The 17,245-nt window shown below is 42.6% G+C and overlaps 1 protein-coding gene across 1 annotated transcript; it reads left to right on the plus strand.

The window, feature by feature from the left end:
• The first annotated feature begins 15,743 nt into the window (after positions 1-15,743).
• On the plus strand, positions 15,744-16,283 carry LOC121860241 (classical arabinogalactan protein 9-like). Its single transcript, XM_042357328.1, has one exon. It carries the CDS (start codon positions 15,744-15,746, stop codon positions 16,281-16,283), a length of 540 nt encoding a protein of 179 aa, XP_042213262.1.
• Positions 16,284-17,245: the final 962 nt, after the last annotated feature.

Consider the following 17,245-nt stretch of genomic DNA (forward strand, 5'->3'; position numbering starts at 1 on the left):
TTTTACCCTTGGTGTTTTCCTTTGTGTTTGCATATTCCGTGTTTTGTGTATTTCTGTGTATACGTGTTTTTAGTGTGTATGTGTGGGTAGTGTTTGTTTTTGGCTATAAAGTGTATTTCCGTACATGTATATGGTCGTAATCCTTGTGCGTATATATTCCCGTGTGTGTAATGTATATTGTATATCTAGATTGTGGACATTATAAGGACGTGTACGTGTATGAGGGGGGGGTACGGTGTGTGTGTGTGTGTGTGTGTGTGTGTGTGTGTGTGTGTGTGTGTGTGTGGGGGGGTACGGTGTGTGTGCGCGTGTATGAGGGGGGGGTACGGTGTGTGTGTGTGTGTGTGTGAGTGACGGAGTTGGAGGAGCCCGGGGTGGTGCTTGACTGTGTGCCTGACCCGCGAACCAGTTCTCACGGCTGTTGACCGGCTCGTGTGGGAGGTTCTTTTAGTCAACTCTGGCTCTCTAATCTTGTAAGATCCTGGATAGTATTTTAATTGACTCTAATTTCACTGTATAAAAGGAAGTGACAATACTCCTGAGGGTTGGTTTATCTCAAAGGGTTTACTCCCCCGACCTCTCCACGACCGGTTTATGACACGCCAACCCATATACGTTAGCTGCGCCCCGGCGTTATTATCATAATGTCCGGTGTTTACATACATGTTATCAGGGGTGGTGATAGTGTGACGCCTCCCAGTTGCAGTTACACAAGGCAAGAGGCGGCATTTACAGACACACACGCATGCAGCACCAAATTATACCAACAACTTACCAATTGTCAGGCTGGTGTAGTAAATTCTTATCTTGTAAAACAAAGATTATAAGGTTTTTTGCTTTCCGGGATCATTTTTATACTCTGCCCAATGTTTGTCCAGCTTCTCATCAAGTATTGACCCAAACAGCAGGTTGTGGCCGTCCCTGTTTTTATACCTGGTACCTCCTCTGGGTGTTTTTTCTTTGTGGTTTATCCTGTTTACATTAGTAAGTCGGTGGCTGCTACAAAATAAGATCTACTTTAGCTCTTATTCAGTTATTTTACAATAAACTGACCGCTTTCCCAAACAAGGTGAAGACGCGTACCATTATGTACAATATATTTATTTATTTGATTCAATGTTGGAAGCTTCTGAGTGTACAATTCTTGTCGGTAAATATTAGTTTAAAACAGTATTTTCCGATTTATCGTAATATTTTCTTGTATTATCTTATTTACCAACTACCTAGAAATTGTCTGAACTCCACGTGTTGTCTTTCTACGATATTAGAATCTAATGATGTAGAATTAGTTTATCGACGACCACCATCACTGTGCGGTTCCTTCCCACACACCGGCCAACCACCTTCCATCACCACCATTATTGAATTGCCTTATAAGGGGACAGTCTCTGAAAACCTGTGTGTTTTAGCGATACATGCCATTATCAGCTGTTTCTTATGGGATTAGGTCTTACTTGAACGTGTTTGTCTTTCTTGTTATATTTAAGAATTGGTTTGTGCTTTTGTATATCCTTAATCCCTGTCATTATGTTTTGTTGTCATTCTCTTTTTCACTTGATTACTTAGATTTGTATAATTTATTTATATACGAGAATGTAACTTTACCAGATTGTTTTAGTGGGAGAATTAGCTCCGAGATGTTCGTATTATTGAGTTAAATCAAGTATTATTATTGTACAAGATGATTCAGGTATCACCCTTGATCCTACCTTTGATTTTGTGTGTGTAAATGTTAAAGTACTTTATTTATACGTACAGATAAAAGTACCTGTACAAAAACCATCACGTAAACATAGACGTTATAAAATAGTCTATTTATCAATGAGAAAGTAGATTATTTACACGTCTTGGTGCCATATTAGGAGTATCTACCGGTCAACAAAGTCTGGTTCGGGTAGAGCAATACAAACACAGCCGCAGGTAATACTGTTTATCTCACAAGTGCTATATGTTAAGAGCTGAGAAGATGTGGGGGAATGGTGTGTCTGAGTGGGTGCTGGAGGTGCATAGGGAGAGGGAGAGTGTTTTGTTGAAGTGAGGAGGAGCAGGAGTGGGTATTGTGTGGGAGTGCCGAGGGACAAGGGAGTTTAATTTACAGGATAGTGATGTTTTAAAGTGGGAGACAGCTGTGTGGGGGGTGGAAAGATAGACACTGGGAAAAAGACAAATTAGCCTTATTTATTGGTGTGTGGGGAGGTAAGTGGTGAGATAGAACCCTGTAGAGTGATGGATGTAGGGGAGGGGTGTGTAGGGGTGTATTAGGAAGGTGAAATGGGGAGAGGAGCGTGTGATGAGGGTAAGACAGGGGGGTTATATGAGATGGGTGTGTGGGGGGGAACTCCAGGCAGAGAGATGAAGTGTAGGTGTTGGGGAGGCAGGAATGTCTCTTAGGTGATGAGGTGGGTGGTTGGGGTCGCTGACAGGTGAGTGTGGGGGGGTGAGAGATAATGGAAAACTTGATGGTGTGGTAAAATAGAGTTGCAGTATGGAAAGAGTTTTATGTGAGTGGACGCAAGTGTTGTGGATATCACCATCGTATTTATGACACATGCCTTATATGTGTATGTGTATTTTTTGTACTTGTGAATGTGTTGGAGTGCTCATGGACGAAGTTGTATGTATGTAAGTATATCAATTTCTTCAATGTTCCTTGGCACATTAAAACTAATTAGATGCTATGACATCATTTTATACTTTTGGTTCAAATTTAAAAACGATTACATTTACCTATGTCTGAAAACTGTTAGCCGGGTGCAGTCGTTAAGGCACTGCACTCCTGAGACTCTCACTAAACACGCAACATATATCAGTCAAGATCAACCTTATCAGAATAATCTCCACGAGTCTGGTCCTATGCTCTAACCTTCTATTAACCAGTTAGTTCAATTAAAACACAATATACCAAGTGAAGCCTTGAACGCCTGTCTTAACCAGTCTTGACAGCGGCTTCCTCAAACACCCCGCCCTCTTTGATCACACCGGTCTTAATTCATTACCATCCTGAGTCTTCCACTAGGGGAAAGACCCAGTCTCCTTTTCGTAATTAAGTGGCAAGCATCCTGCGATCTATAACAGTCAAGCGTAGAGCCATAAAAGAGATCTATGTTCTGGGAGGCTTCCAGATAATCTTGCTCGTCGGGAATATCATGGGCCTGAGGCAGCTTACCTCGATTATTTTGGTCATGACGGGGAGCCTTGTTGTACGCGTGTGTGTGTGTGGTTTTTGAGTACGTCCAAGGTCAATATAGAGGGGGTACGCCTGACTATGGTAATATGACAGTTGTATGACACTTACTGATAACCTCTCCTTCAGAAGTGATCTCGTGACATACTGTAGGTGTTATGGGTCGCAACTATCAACGGGAAAATATTACACCGTTATTGTGTATCAGTCCTTGATCATTCCACCGCCTTGTTTATCTATTGCTATAACTTTATATGATTACTTTCAAGATTACTTACTTTAGTTTTAGCTACAAATATGATAGTTTATGCTCGCCTTCCAGTGTAATGTTTTCTCCTTAGTTTCAGGTACAATAGTTCAAGTTTGTTTACATATCTGTATGGTGTAGTACATAACATCTTCCTGGTAGTGTCAGAGGCTGTAACTAACTTGACCAGGTCATATATTGTGTTTACCTGTCTGTATACTAATTTATATTACTTACCAGGTAATAGTAGTTTATATATAACGGTTAGTGTGATGATTTATTATTTACTTGCCAGTATAATAATTTATACAACCTGGCAGTATAATACCCTATATTTACCTGTCTATATAGCATTATATATTCACCAGCTCATATAGGAGCAGATTATTACCATTGTTAAACATGTAGTAATTTAGTCTGTCCACCAGTCCCGTAACTACCGCCTGGGTGATTGGTGCGACTGTGTCTAGGTTATCTAATATATGGGCTGGAGAGGTGTGGGGAGTGGATAGGTGTTGGCAGAGGAGAGGTGTGGATAGAAGGGAGATGTGGATAGATGGGAGGTGTTGGCAGAGGGGAGGTGTTGATAGAAGGGAGGTGTAGGCAGAGGATAGGGGTTGGCAGGGGGGAGGTGTTGGCAGGAGATAGATGTTGGCAGAGGGGAGGTGTTGGCAGAGGATAGGTGTTGGCAGAGGATAGGTGTTGGCAGAGGATAAGTGTTGGCAGGGGAGGTGTTGGCAGGAGATAGGTGTTGGCAGAGGAGAGGTGTGGATAGAAGGGAGGTGTGGATAGATGGGAGGTGTTGGCAGAGGGAGGTGTGGATAGAAGGGAGGTGTAGGGCAGAGGATAGGTGTTGGCAGGGGAGGGTTGGCAGAAGATAGGTGTTAGGTGTTGGCAGAGGGGAGGTGTTGGCAGAGGATAGGTGTTGGCAGAGGATAAGTGTTGGCAGAGGGGAGGTGTTGGCAGAGGAGAGGTGTGTTTCTAAGAGTTACAGGTATGGCCCTCTCATTACAGGTGACAGCGGTGGTCACATTTGGGCGCAGTAGTTAGCACCTGACGCTGACTGCCGACAAATTATACCTGGAGGAAGTTTTCAATTAGTGTCACATTGTACGATGCCCCTCCCCCCATTACGATACACTCGCCACACACCCCACAACACATTCGCCACATATTCACCACAACACACTCGTCACACACTCACCACAACACACTCGCCACACACCCCACAACACATTCGCCACATATTCACCACAACACACCTGCCACACACCCCACAACACACTCGCAACAACCCCCACACCACACTCGCCACACACCCCACAACACATTCTCACACACTCACCACAACACACTCGCCACAACCCCACAACACACTCACCACAACACACTCGTCACACAACAACCATAATACACTCGTCATACACTCACCACAACACACCTGCCACACACTCACCACAACACACCGCCACAACTCCCACAACACACTCTCACACACACACCCCACAACACACTCGCCACAACCCCCACAACACACTCACCACAACCCCCACAACACACTCGCCACACACTCACCACAACACACTCGCCACACACTCACCACAACACACTCGCCACAACCCCCACAACACACTCGCCACAACCCCCACAACACACTCGCCACAACCTCCACAACACATTCATTACGACACACTTAGTTCATTCTCCATTTGGCAGTAACGCACCTTATTGAAGTGTGTTGTTTTTATTTTTTTCCGAATAATGTATAAAATATTGGCTAATTAATGTATAAACCGTTAATGATGAATGAATTAATGAGATGTACTACAGTAAATGATGGCTGCTATATAGAGTAAGATACATCCACACAGACTTGGCATTCATACATTTTTGTTCATTCAGTCTTAAGATTCACGAGAAGAGGAATAGAAACAGTCCGTAATTATGCCAATCTTCATCTTTTATATTAAATAATTGATGTAAAAGTAACAAATTCGGTCAACTTTTCATAAACCTGCCTTAAAACAGTACGTCTTAACTCTCATGTAAAATACTATAACAACACTGTACTTGACACTAATTATATAGGGTGGTATAGCGAAGGACATTGTGATTGTACAAGTGTAGCGGATAAAAGTGTACAAAATATATGATGATGATGATGATGCAGAAAAAGGTGTTACAGGGAGAGAGTCATTGTATTAATACAGTCAACAGATATAGAGTTTCTAGTGCGTCCACGTTGTTGTCTATTTTGACTCACTGAGGGATTCATTTCGCCTTTTTGGTCCGCTATTACAGTCTCCCTCCCTCATGATTTGATTGACATGAGGTACAATCTGGGTTTAAGCCTTATACGAGAATTGGAATGTAATAGGTGAAGACTTGGTGCATAATGGAGCTCAATTTCCAAAGGAAGTTGGGTACTCTCTCTTCAAAGGTGTAGCCGGCATGTGAATGAGGAACCAGGAACCACGGTGTTCTGCTACTGTGATTTTATCAATTATCTAAACTGAGCCACACTTATTGATATTATGCTCTAGATGCAACATTTATTCTCTCATAAGTGTAAATAAAGCAGCACACTGTATACCAAGATTTCGGTACACCAACACTCAGCGAGGTAGGCACTGCACTCCGCCATATTCACTTCCCTCAACTAACTCGTCTGATGTTTTGTGTTCAGTATTTCTCACCCAAGCCGCAGCAGCTGGTGGACATCCCCCACACTTTATATTTTAATCTAAGCAGACAGATAATTGATCCCAGGCGACGATCATGAATAGTAACTCAAGTGAGAGATTATACTCAGAAATAAATTACGTTAATGATTAGGGGAAATTAGCTAATCAGGACGTGTAAGACGCAGCAATATCACGGACCCGCGCGTCGTTTGATTTTAGTCATACTGTAATCGTTAACTTAATGTAGTGTAATTCTCTACTGCTTAAATCAAATAGAACTCATATTTCTTGATGGACTTGATTATATACTTACTGGTTTCCGTCTGATAGAGAGCTGAAAATTGTATCGTTCGTTATAAGTCTTACTCCAGAGCTACAGTGGGAATGAGTAAATGTGCTTAAAACACTGGTCATTGGCTACTCTTGGTGAACCTAGTGAGCCCCTCGCCTGAACCGACAGATGGATGATTTGCGCGAGTGAGGGACACTATTCCAAGTGCGTTTTGAAGCAGCCAATGAGCAGAACTCAGTCACCCTCGTATAGTTTTATGTTTCTTTTAGCATTTATAAGAGTCAGTTTTCAGTCTTTTCTCGGTAGTGACGGAACTTAAGGCAGGACTCCTCGTAATTATCAACAGCTCCTTTTCTCTGCATAAAACCTTGATCCAAATATTTGGTAATGAGAAATAAATCTTATGCAAGAAACTCCATCTGTGCCAACAACTATGAAATAGAACATTAATTAAACGGTGAAAGTTACTAAGATACTTTGGAGAAAAAAAATCTTGATGGTTGCACATCCAGTTGAATAATTCAGCTGGTGGTCGACAGACAGAGATGCCAGCCAACATATACTGTATTCAGTACACGGCATTAGATTAAGTTGAGGTAAATTGCGAGAATATTAATGAATCAGTGACGAAAACATACTTCGGGATTCAACTCACACTGTCTGTAATTCTTTCTAGAGTGAAATAAATGTTGCTGAAAGGAGGACCAACAGACCTATGCGGGCTGCGTCATTATCACACGAAAGAAACTCGATCAATGAGATGATAATTGGGTCAACTTGTTATAAAGGAATAGTCTTACATTACACAGCTTCAACAAAGACACGTATATTTAGCAGCACATGGAGGCAACAACTCTCACCTGCCAGCTACAGAATGCGGTCACCTGTGTATCAGAGGGATGTGCTCATGTCTCCATTTATTGGCGGCAATCTTAAAGCAGCACAAGAAAAAAGCTCCTTCCTCCCTCTGGACAGATTTCATAAGTGTTCTTCTCGTAATCATCATCTTGAGGCAGTACAATGTTGTTATAGTTACTAAGTATTTTATTAAACGTTCAGCAGACTAATTCATATGATATATACCGTCTTGTACATACATATATAAAATATTAATAAAGCCCCGACACTACCGGCTGTCAGCTGGCCCCAGACACTAGTTCATCACTGCTTCACGTTCTCCATAACTTGTTCCACGGGACAAGTTGTTTGAAATTCGAAATATTTAAGTAAAATATTTCTACATCCTATATAAGAAGTTTGACAAATTACTTTATGAATTGTTTTGACAGGCAGCTGTTTTGTGCGTCATTTACGCACACGCCAGATCCAGCCAGTTGTTTATGTACGAGGCCCTCGTCTGTGGCTGACTACACTCTGTTTTACTTCTTCACTTGTCATATAAGTATTGTGCTAAGAAACATTGTTTACTTAATGTTCATCGACTTAATTTGTTGACTGATTACTTGAGCTAACGGGTAAATTAACAAACAAAATTAGAGTTATGGTTCTGTAAAATGTGTTTTGTCCAATATGTATGATTTGTGTATTTTTCTTATGTGGTATAACTGTGTCAAGCTAGTGGGTCAGTGTTTTGGTTAAAGTTCTCAAAGTGTTGTTTTGACACTTGTTCAGGGCACAAACGACTGATTACGTTGAGGCTTTGTTTCCGTGTTTCCTTAAGTTTCATTAAGTAGAAGAAATCTTAACACACGGTTACCAACTTTACGATTTTCATCTCAGTTTTAGAATTTTTTTTATACAGACGAGGAAAATGTCAACATAAGCTACAGGCTTTACTCTTCCTAAACCTTCATGCTTCTGATGGTACATAATTGATGCTCCAATCCCGGAAGTGTATAGCACTTTTTGACATCGCACACTTCTCAAACAATCATTATCATGCAGTTACTTGTGGAGTTTTGTGGACGGTTCCTGTTATATCTCTGTAACCGGGAAGAGTCTTGTCGTTGTAGATGATCCAGCGGGAGTAATACCAACCAAAAATTACAACCAAAGCTAGCACAGTATTCCTCTGCTGATGTTTGAGATGTTATTTATTGAACGATAAATATTCTGTGGATCTGAACTAACGGTATTGTGTTTAGTGTGCAGTATAGATGGCTCTGGAAGGTGAATGTCCAAGAGGTAAAAGGTTTATAGGTTTTGGTGAATCAATAATGATTTTTTTTGTGGTAGGTGGACTTAATATTTCATTAATTATTATTCTAGTTTGAGTTATTATACGGTAGGATTAATCGTTTTTTTTATCACTCAATACATCTGCTCTATGAATCCTTGTAAGGCGCTGTCAACACTGTCGTTTTGTTTTTGGAGAAAGCTTAACCGACAGATAGACAGACAGACAGACGGACAGACAGGAGCAACACTAACAACATTTACTTGTTTTACATTTACGTAATGAAGCACCAGTAAACTCAGACAAAACACGACAGCTTCACAGCTCAACGATCCCACTTCTGCAAATATTTTTACAACTCTTTCGTTCACTCTGAATAACAAGAAAATATCGGGCGTTCTCCTTTTCTTTTCTTTTCTTTTATTTTTGCTTTTCTTTTCTTTTATTTTATTTTTGCTTTTCTTTTCTTTTCTTTTCTCGAGTAACAGAAGATAATTTAGATAAACCCTCGTATAAATATCCATCACCACACTTCCCCCAGCCACTGATGGTAGCTGTGGTCAGACTCATGATCACGAGGACGACTGGAGACGCGTGTTTTGTGTGGTCGCCATTGAGAGTTGTTGGCCTGGAAGATCAGCCTGTTATAAGCGGCTCAAAGGATGCACAATCCCTCAGAGTTACCGGCCATGTTTTGAAGGTTTTCCACCACAAAGTCTACCTCCTCCTCACCGCTGCTGGGCATGGGGTCAATACCTGCTGTTAATGGTGACTTAGAGGAATATTCGAGTATCCCTTGTCACTGGGGTAAACACTAGCTGACTCAGAACATAATAGATGCTACTCTTGAAACCAATATCAACTGCCCCGGGAGTCAGTACTTATATTAGGTTACGTGAAGAGTCTTCGGGTAATGGAGGAAGGATGGGGTGGTAGAAGAGGGGGAGGAGGAGAGGAGCGAAGGGAAATGGGAGGGAGAAAAAGAGAAGTGGGATTAATCTTGTGTCTGACCATCACCATATGCTTCAGGAGGCAAGTTTCATTATGTTACTACACGTGTAAATAATAAGTAACATTTGATTCACTATCTTTTGTAATGTCTTTTATCGTTACACTTTTTATTTTTCGTAGTATTTTTTCCCTTAATTTTTAGCTTTTTTTTATCTCATTATTTTGTTTTCTGTTTTGTTATATCATTCTCCGTAATTTATTAAGCTGGGTTATAATTGGTCAGTAAAGCTTCCCGGGATACTTACCGTGCTCTTGTGTCTTGTTCTCGCCCTGAAAATTATCACCTTTCCTACAGCTTATAAAAGTCATGATTATTTTCATCATTTATGACTAACTGACTGTACAGTAGCTTGGTGTTGACCGACAGGGAATTTGGGTATTTTTTATTTTTTTTTGTGGGGGGGGTGATATTCTGTCTCCAACATAGAACTTATGAGGGTTGTTGTTGAGAGTGGCGCAAGTTCAGTACGAGGCGACTGAAGTGGTGCAAAATTCCGTCAACGGTTACAAGTGTGTATAAAGTGACCTTAATGGTGGATCTTCATTGCAGTGTCACTTAAATGCCTCCGTTTTGATAGTCCTGATGAACCAACGCGTAGGATATTGTCTGTCTTGGTAGTCTGTATATTCGGCCGTCTGTCTCTCCACCCGTGCGTCCGTCCCTCCACCCGTGCGTCCGTCCCTCCGTCTCCCCATCCATCACGTTGATAGCTTACTGCTTCTAACATCTGTGCTGGCGAGGCTGAAGCTGCTACCTAAAGTTCTGTATTCTCGGTCGAAATCATCATCTCCAGCATTGATGACAGAAGCTCCTTAAGCCTTTACCACAAGGACCTTCACACTCCGTAATTATGTTGGGACACTCTTTTAATCTGATCATTATCAGGCCGCTGCATGTTCACGCTTGTAAGTCTTTGTGTTTACAGGTATGTGTGTATACTGTATGTGGTGTACATGTGTGTGTGTATTACTGTAGCTTTACACACTAAACCTTGTATTTTGTTTCAGTTCTTTAAGGTCTCGTGAATCTGAGGCAAATATTTAACTGCTATAATAAGAATCAAACATGTCTGAGGAAGAACAGAACAGAACATGACATAAATAAATAGCAAATTTACGAAATATTTTATCTGCCCTTTCATCATTTGTCTCTGTTAAGAACATAAAAAGATTACTGTTACAGTGAAGCGATGGTTGTTGTTAGTGTCTACTGAGGGAACACTTTATGACCCTGTGAAACATTTGCCTGTAGGTGTGTTGACTTGTGGGAACACGTGTGGAGGACCCCGTCAGTTATATATCCTACTTTGTTTATATTATCAACTACCATGTAAGAAATTTATTTACACGAAGAAGAGTTAAAAAAAGAAGAAATAGGTAAAGTGTGGTTTAAGCTAACCAAATATTATTGACACCTGTGACTGACAGTCAAATACTTGTACTTCTTAATTTGACAGCGACTACAAAAAGTTGTCGAGAAATTCACCAGACTTACAGAACACTCACATCTCCCAGACCGCAGACGTGAACGATGCAGCATCTCTCTTAACCCTTTCGTTTCTCCTCAGACTTGTACACCTAACGAATATGCAAAAGACTTGGAGATTAGATCCCGTCTGCCTTATGAAAGCAAGAGCCGGGGCCTCAGATGGTGATGAGACCTGAGCCTGAATTCACAAAGCTTCGTACGACTCTCCCCTCCCCCTGAACACAAACACCCTGGTACTATAGATTCCCTGTTCAATTTCGGCTCTGTTTCCGTCACTACCTTTACTTCATTATTAAGTGAGACACAAAGACACCTTCTCATAACTCATAAGCAATTCAACATGTGAGGGTTCTTACCTCGTAACTCATAACATTTTAACAAAGGAAGTTCTTCTTAAAAGTCCAGGTCTGGGTTCGACACACTGGAGACACCAGCACCAGCCCGGGGACAACACTTACCACTGGTTGGTCGCGCAAGAAGCTGTAGTTAATGTTTGCGGCAGTGAGGCAGTTATACCAGCAGTGAGGGCACGCGAGTTAGGCCGCTAATGATAGAGAATAATTATGAGTAAAGAGAATAACCAGTAAACTGTAGGGCGTGTGTTTGCATCTTAATGTCTCTTGAGGCGCTGTTGTTTTAGGTTTAGTGTTCTCGCCGCGGGTAAAGGAGGCTGTATGCAAATTATCGAGATTAATATTAAGCGTATAGAAGATGAGAGAGAACGAGTTTCACGCACACACACACACACACACACACACACTCACACACACACACACACACACACACACACACACACACACACACACACACACACACACACACACACACACTCACACACACACACACACACACACACACTCACACACACACACACACACTATGTTGAAATGAACTGTAGTTTGAGCTGATCCCCATCTAAGTTTATATGTCTTATTTGTAATTCGTAACCCATTCCCCAAATATGTAACTGTATATTTTCAGCCTTCTGGCTGCCAAGCTCTTTCAATAAACCGTTAATTATTACACACACCTGAACACTTTTTCATCCCTTTTTGTTTTTCATCTCCTTCAGGAAGGTCTGCCCTCGGTGAAGGCATCTGGCCTGACTGGAACCTTATTATTAATAATAAAAAAGGTGGAAGGAGCATACATGTATTGAGCATGTTTATAGTGTGTGTGTGTGTGTGTGTGTGATCGAAAAGTGTTTTATTGAGCCTATGCTATATTTTGTGTTTCTGTTTGTATGGATGCATGCATATACGGTATTTGTTGAAGAATATGTATATAGGTGTATAAATATGTGTTTTTATGATTTATGGTTCATAAAGATTAATGTGTATGACTGATAAGACGTTGGACCGATGAGTTGGTGTGAATGGTGCGGGAAATACAAATGATGAATGTATTTAAATCATTTGGCTGTGTGTGTTGGGGTGTACAGTAATGTGATGAACTGTGTGAATCTTAGGTAGAATTTTGTGCTACAGCGAATTAGTAAGCAAATGGGTTTTATGTTTTGTGGCTGTTAATTTTGTATGTGCGCGCACGTGTGCGTGTAGTTGTGATTGTATGTGCGTGTGTGTGCAACTCACACGCTTTAGGGTGTACATGATTGTGGAAGTGTGGTTGTTGACTTGCCAGGGTGTTGAGTGTGTGTTTTGAGTGTGTGTGTGGGTTTTGGAGTGTATGAGTGCTGGAGGGTGTAGCTGCTGGGTATTACCTGAGTACTCAATCATTGTTGATCACCTCACGAGACGTCCTCCAGCTGGTGGCCGAGCTGCAGCTGCCTGGAGTGTCTTCGGGAGCTAACACAGGCGTGACTGCACGTCGCCTTCTTCGTCAGAAGGGCAAGACCCGCTGGCCTTGGTAAAAGCCAGTATTTACAGGTTATAAACACCACTAATTATTCGTGTCAGCGGTTGACCTTCCTCGCAGGTGGTGACTGGCGGAGTCTGACGTATTGTTAACCCCGACAACGCTTCAATTGTGGTCATTTTTACACTTTAACTGTGACACTGAGACATGGTGGGCTGAGTGTTAATGGCCGGGCGTAGGTCTCTTGTCTCTTGGTTAAACACGGAAAAAGACGCCACACCACTAATCTGAATATTCAATTGCCTATGTTTAAAATAGTGCTGGCAGCTATCAGGGCTGGGTGGAGAGGAGGAGCGAGTTGAGGAGGAAGACGAAGAGGAGAAACTGGGAGAAAATGGGGAGGGAGAGGAAAGACTGCGATAGTAAAAGATGTGGAGAAGATAGAGTGAAGAAGAGTAAGAGGGCTAGAAGGAGAGGCTTCTCCACCAAATATTAGGATAAATTTGTATGCATGAGGGAGAAGCATGATCCCAGGCAGACATTTCTTAAGTTTGTACTAGAAATTGTAGAAAATAATTAGATCTATTGACGTTGGTCGAGATACACCTTATGTCTTCCTTGGCAGTCGGTGCAGATATGTAAAGGTAATTGGATTTGTTTATTTTTCTGTATTCGTGATCTGGCAAGTAAGAAGAGTAGGCGAGCCGCAACATATAATTTTGGAATAATAATAATACTCCGGCCATACTGTGTTCCAACTTTCAGGCAGTGGTCGAGAAACAGCCCTAAATGTGTACCCCTGGAGCTTTGTGGCACCCAAGGTAATCATTGATACAAAAAAACGTACATTTTGTGGCGGGTGATGCGGTGAGCGACAACGGGAGGAACAATGGGAGCTACACACCGCGGCGCCCAGCAGGACTCGCCTCCCTGGGTCGTCACCTACACAACACATTAACTACATCAGAACATCGATACTTCATCTTGGTAGAAATACAAGATCATCAGGGAAAATTAATCCAGTGAAGAGCTGTTATACATGAAGGGTTGTCTCACCATACCTGATGATTACACCACTTCTTGACACGAATTAATTTCAGTAGGAATATGGCTGACCAGGAGACTTGAGTTGATATAGTTGATAACCTCTGCACGAATAGTATTAAGGAGATCAACAATTTTGAACATATAGTATTGATATATTGGCTGTACTCTGTTCACTTCAAGCTTGTAATTGGGCTTAATTAAAGGAGCCTCGTGATTGGTCGAGCCACGTCAGGTGAATATGCTCCGGGTTGACGAGATAACACACATACTGGTTTTTTTCTTCCCCGGCCTCGGATATCATAATAGATCAACAGATACACACAATATATATGCATTAGCGGTAGAGCAGTGAGGTAACAGCTACTACGTGGTGAACAATTATAACAGCTGCCGCCCTAACCTGGGTTTCTCTTCTCGCTCACTCAACCTTATTGGTGTATCGTGTCCCTGGTTGTTCTTTGTTTTTCTATATATAAACGTGCTGTGAAAGGAGTTGTTTTCTGACGTAAAAGAATTCTGAAAATTTGCATTTTTTTTGTAGGTTTAGAGCAATCAGTAGAAGAGTGAACTTGTCTGCAACACAACATGATTACAATTACAGGAAATACTGAAAGAAAGTATAAAATTACATGACAATCCCCGTACAAACACTGCTTTTGGTAAGATGTACTTCGTCTTCTGACAAGTTCATGGGTTGTTTTACACGGAGAGACAGCTGCTCTTGCTTCTCAATTATGATATTTTACCCGAAATTGCTGCATGGTAATTCTCATCTGAGGAAAGTATAGTTCCCAAGACACTAAGAACATTCTTCTTCCTCAACACGTGAAACAAATGTTGAAGAAAGTAATTGAGAGACGACGATTATTGGTGAGCAGTAAACAAGAAGGAACTCGTAAGACCGGTCTGCGTCGTACGAGAGGCGGGACTCAGTTGTGGCATGTCGTAGAATAATAAGAAGAGTGTTTCTTGTGCGTCAAGCAGTAGCAATCAGCGTGCGTAAAATGTGAGAACAGCGCGAATAAAGAGAGCAGTTACATCCTGGCTGTCAACCATTCTCGGTAATGATTGGGTCATTTACTCGTGTTATGAAAATCAAAGCGTCTAGTCTTGTCACAACATGTAAACAAAAAAAGAGTAGGTGTGGAGGGGGGCTGAGAGACTTACTTGAGGCCTTACCGGGAGCCTTTGAACCTGATGACTGTGGCGGCGGCGGTGGTGGAGATGGTGACATTAGCGGTGTTGGTAATACAAGTGTCTGTAGATTGGATGACTAAGAGAGCTGAATATAGCTACCACTATCTCCGGGGGCTGGTTGAGCTGTTGGTTGTTATGGTTATGTTACATGTCTGTGGTCGGGGAAGGTGTTGTGGAAAGGAGACCGGTACACCGTTTATTTTCATAGTTTTTTCCACTGTGAGATGACCATCACCTCTCTTTCCTTCCTCGAGTTGTTACATATTACCTCTGTTTTTGGAGACATTTCCCTGCTTCTTGCTGTGAGAACAGAACAAAAAATACTCGAGTCTATCTTGGAAGCCTTGAATAATGAATCAATCACACGCAAGGAGGCGTATCCAGCAGAAAGAGACAGGGTATCCCAGAGATGGTGGAGAGTCACCCCAAGACTCTCCCCCGCCTCAGGGTTTATATAAACCTTAAGGGTATATTTTTTTCTCGTCAGCCTCACCTTGCCTCTACCTCCAGGAACATAGAAAAATTACATCACGGTCAGGTCGCTGATTAGTGCCGTTTGATTGCTTAAGGGCCCGCGGGGAGTGCTTAGAGATCCTTACAGCCTGGAAGTTGTACTGCCGCTGTTCCTCCATTAGATGCTATGCCTCCGCCATGTGCTGTGCCTCCACCAGGTGCGATGCCTCCGCCAGGTGCTTTGCCTCCACCAGGTGCTATGCCTCCGCCATGTGCTGTGCCTCCACCAGGTGCGATGCCTCCGCCATGTGCTGTGCCTCCGCCAGGTGCTGTGCCTCCACCAGATGCTATGCCTCCGCCATGTGCTGTGCCTCCGCCAGGTGCTGTTCCTCCACCATGTGCTGTGCCTCCGCCATGTGCTGTGCCTCCACCATGTGCTGTGCCTCCACCAGGTGCTGTGCCTCCACCAGGTGCTGTGCCTCCCACCAGGTGCTGTGCCTCCACCATGTGCTGTGCCTCCACCAGGTGCTGTGCCTCCACCAGGTGCTGTGCCTCCACCATGTGCTGTGCCTCCACCATGTGCTGTGCCTCCACCAGGTGCTCTGCCTCCACCAGGTGCTATGCCTCCACCAGGTGCTGTGCCTCCACCATGTGCTGTGCCTCCACCATGTGCTGTGCCTCCACCATGTGCTGTGCCTCCACCATGTGCTGTGCCTCCACTAGGTAGACGACTATCTCCCCCATGAAATATATTTCTTTGGGTGTAGCAGCCACCATAAATCACACACACGTCTTAGAGAGAGATAAATTACCTCAACTTGTCTCATTATAATAATTTAAGTGACTTCCGAATCCTTAATGGGTTATTTATTGTGAGAATCTCCTCCGGTGGCCAAAACGTGATGGTCATAAGATCACTGACGCACACAATTATAAGTTGGTGACGTGTGTGTGGAGAGGGGAGTTGAGAGTTACTGTATGGGTGTGATGAGTGTTTGTTTATGTTTGGTGTGTGTGTGTGGTGAGTGTTTCTTTTGTGGGTGTCTGTATCGGAGGATGGTGTTTTTTTTTACGGGGATTAGCCCACCCGGGCACAGGTCAACAATCCACATCTAACAGTTGGACAGAAGAAGAGCCACCCCAGAAAAGAGAGCACTACTCCAAGCAACTGCTCAGGAGTGAAGTAGCTATGCCATCTTTACAGCATTCCCAGCTTTCGGGAGACAGCCTTAGCAAAGTTGTGGATGTGTGGCTTCCATGACATATTAGAGGAAATTGTGAGGCCTAGCATATCTATTTTAGAATTTGGCAGAATGATAGTGTCCTGAAATGTGATTGGTGGGAGATCATCAAATTTGGAAAGTGTAATTGGTAAATACTGAGTTTTATTACTATTGAACTTAACCAAGTTTCTACCTCCCCATTCCGATAACCTGATACTCTGGAGTGTTCAGTGATTTCAAGGGGCACTATTACCCCCAAGTGCCAAGAGACTCCCCATAGTAGGACGAAATCGTTTCCACAAACAAAATTGTTCATCTACCTAACTCTACTGTTGCTTCTATATTATTTATTCGTAAGACATGCGTTGCTTCAGAGACGTTTTGAGTGTGTCTGCCGGAAGGTCACACGACACTGGTGCTAGATCACTCTCTAACACCTTCCTGGGTTCTACTCATGAGACACTCA

This window comes from Homarus americanus, unplaced genomic scaffold, assembly GCF_018991925.1.
Source record: "Homarus americanus isolate GMGI-L3 unplaced genomic scaffold, GMGI_Hamer_2.0 scaffold21914, whole genome shotgun sequence".
Taxonomy (NCBI): Eukaryota; Metazoa; Arthropoda; class Malacostraca; order Decapoda; family Nephropidae; genus Homarus; species Homarus americanus.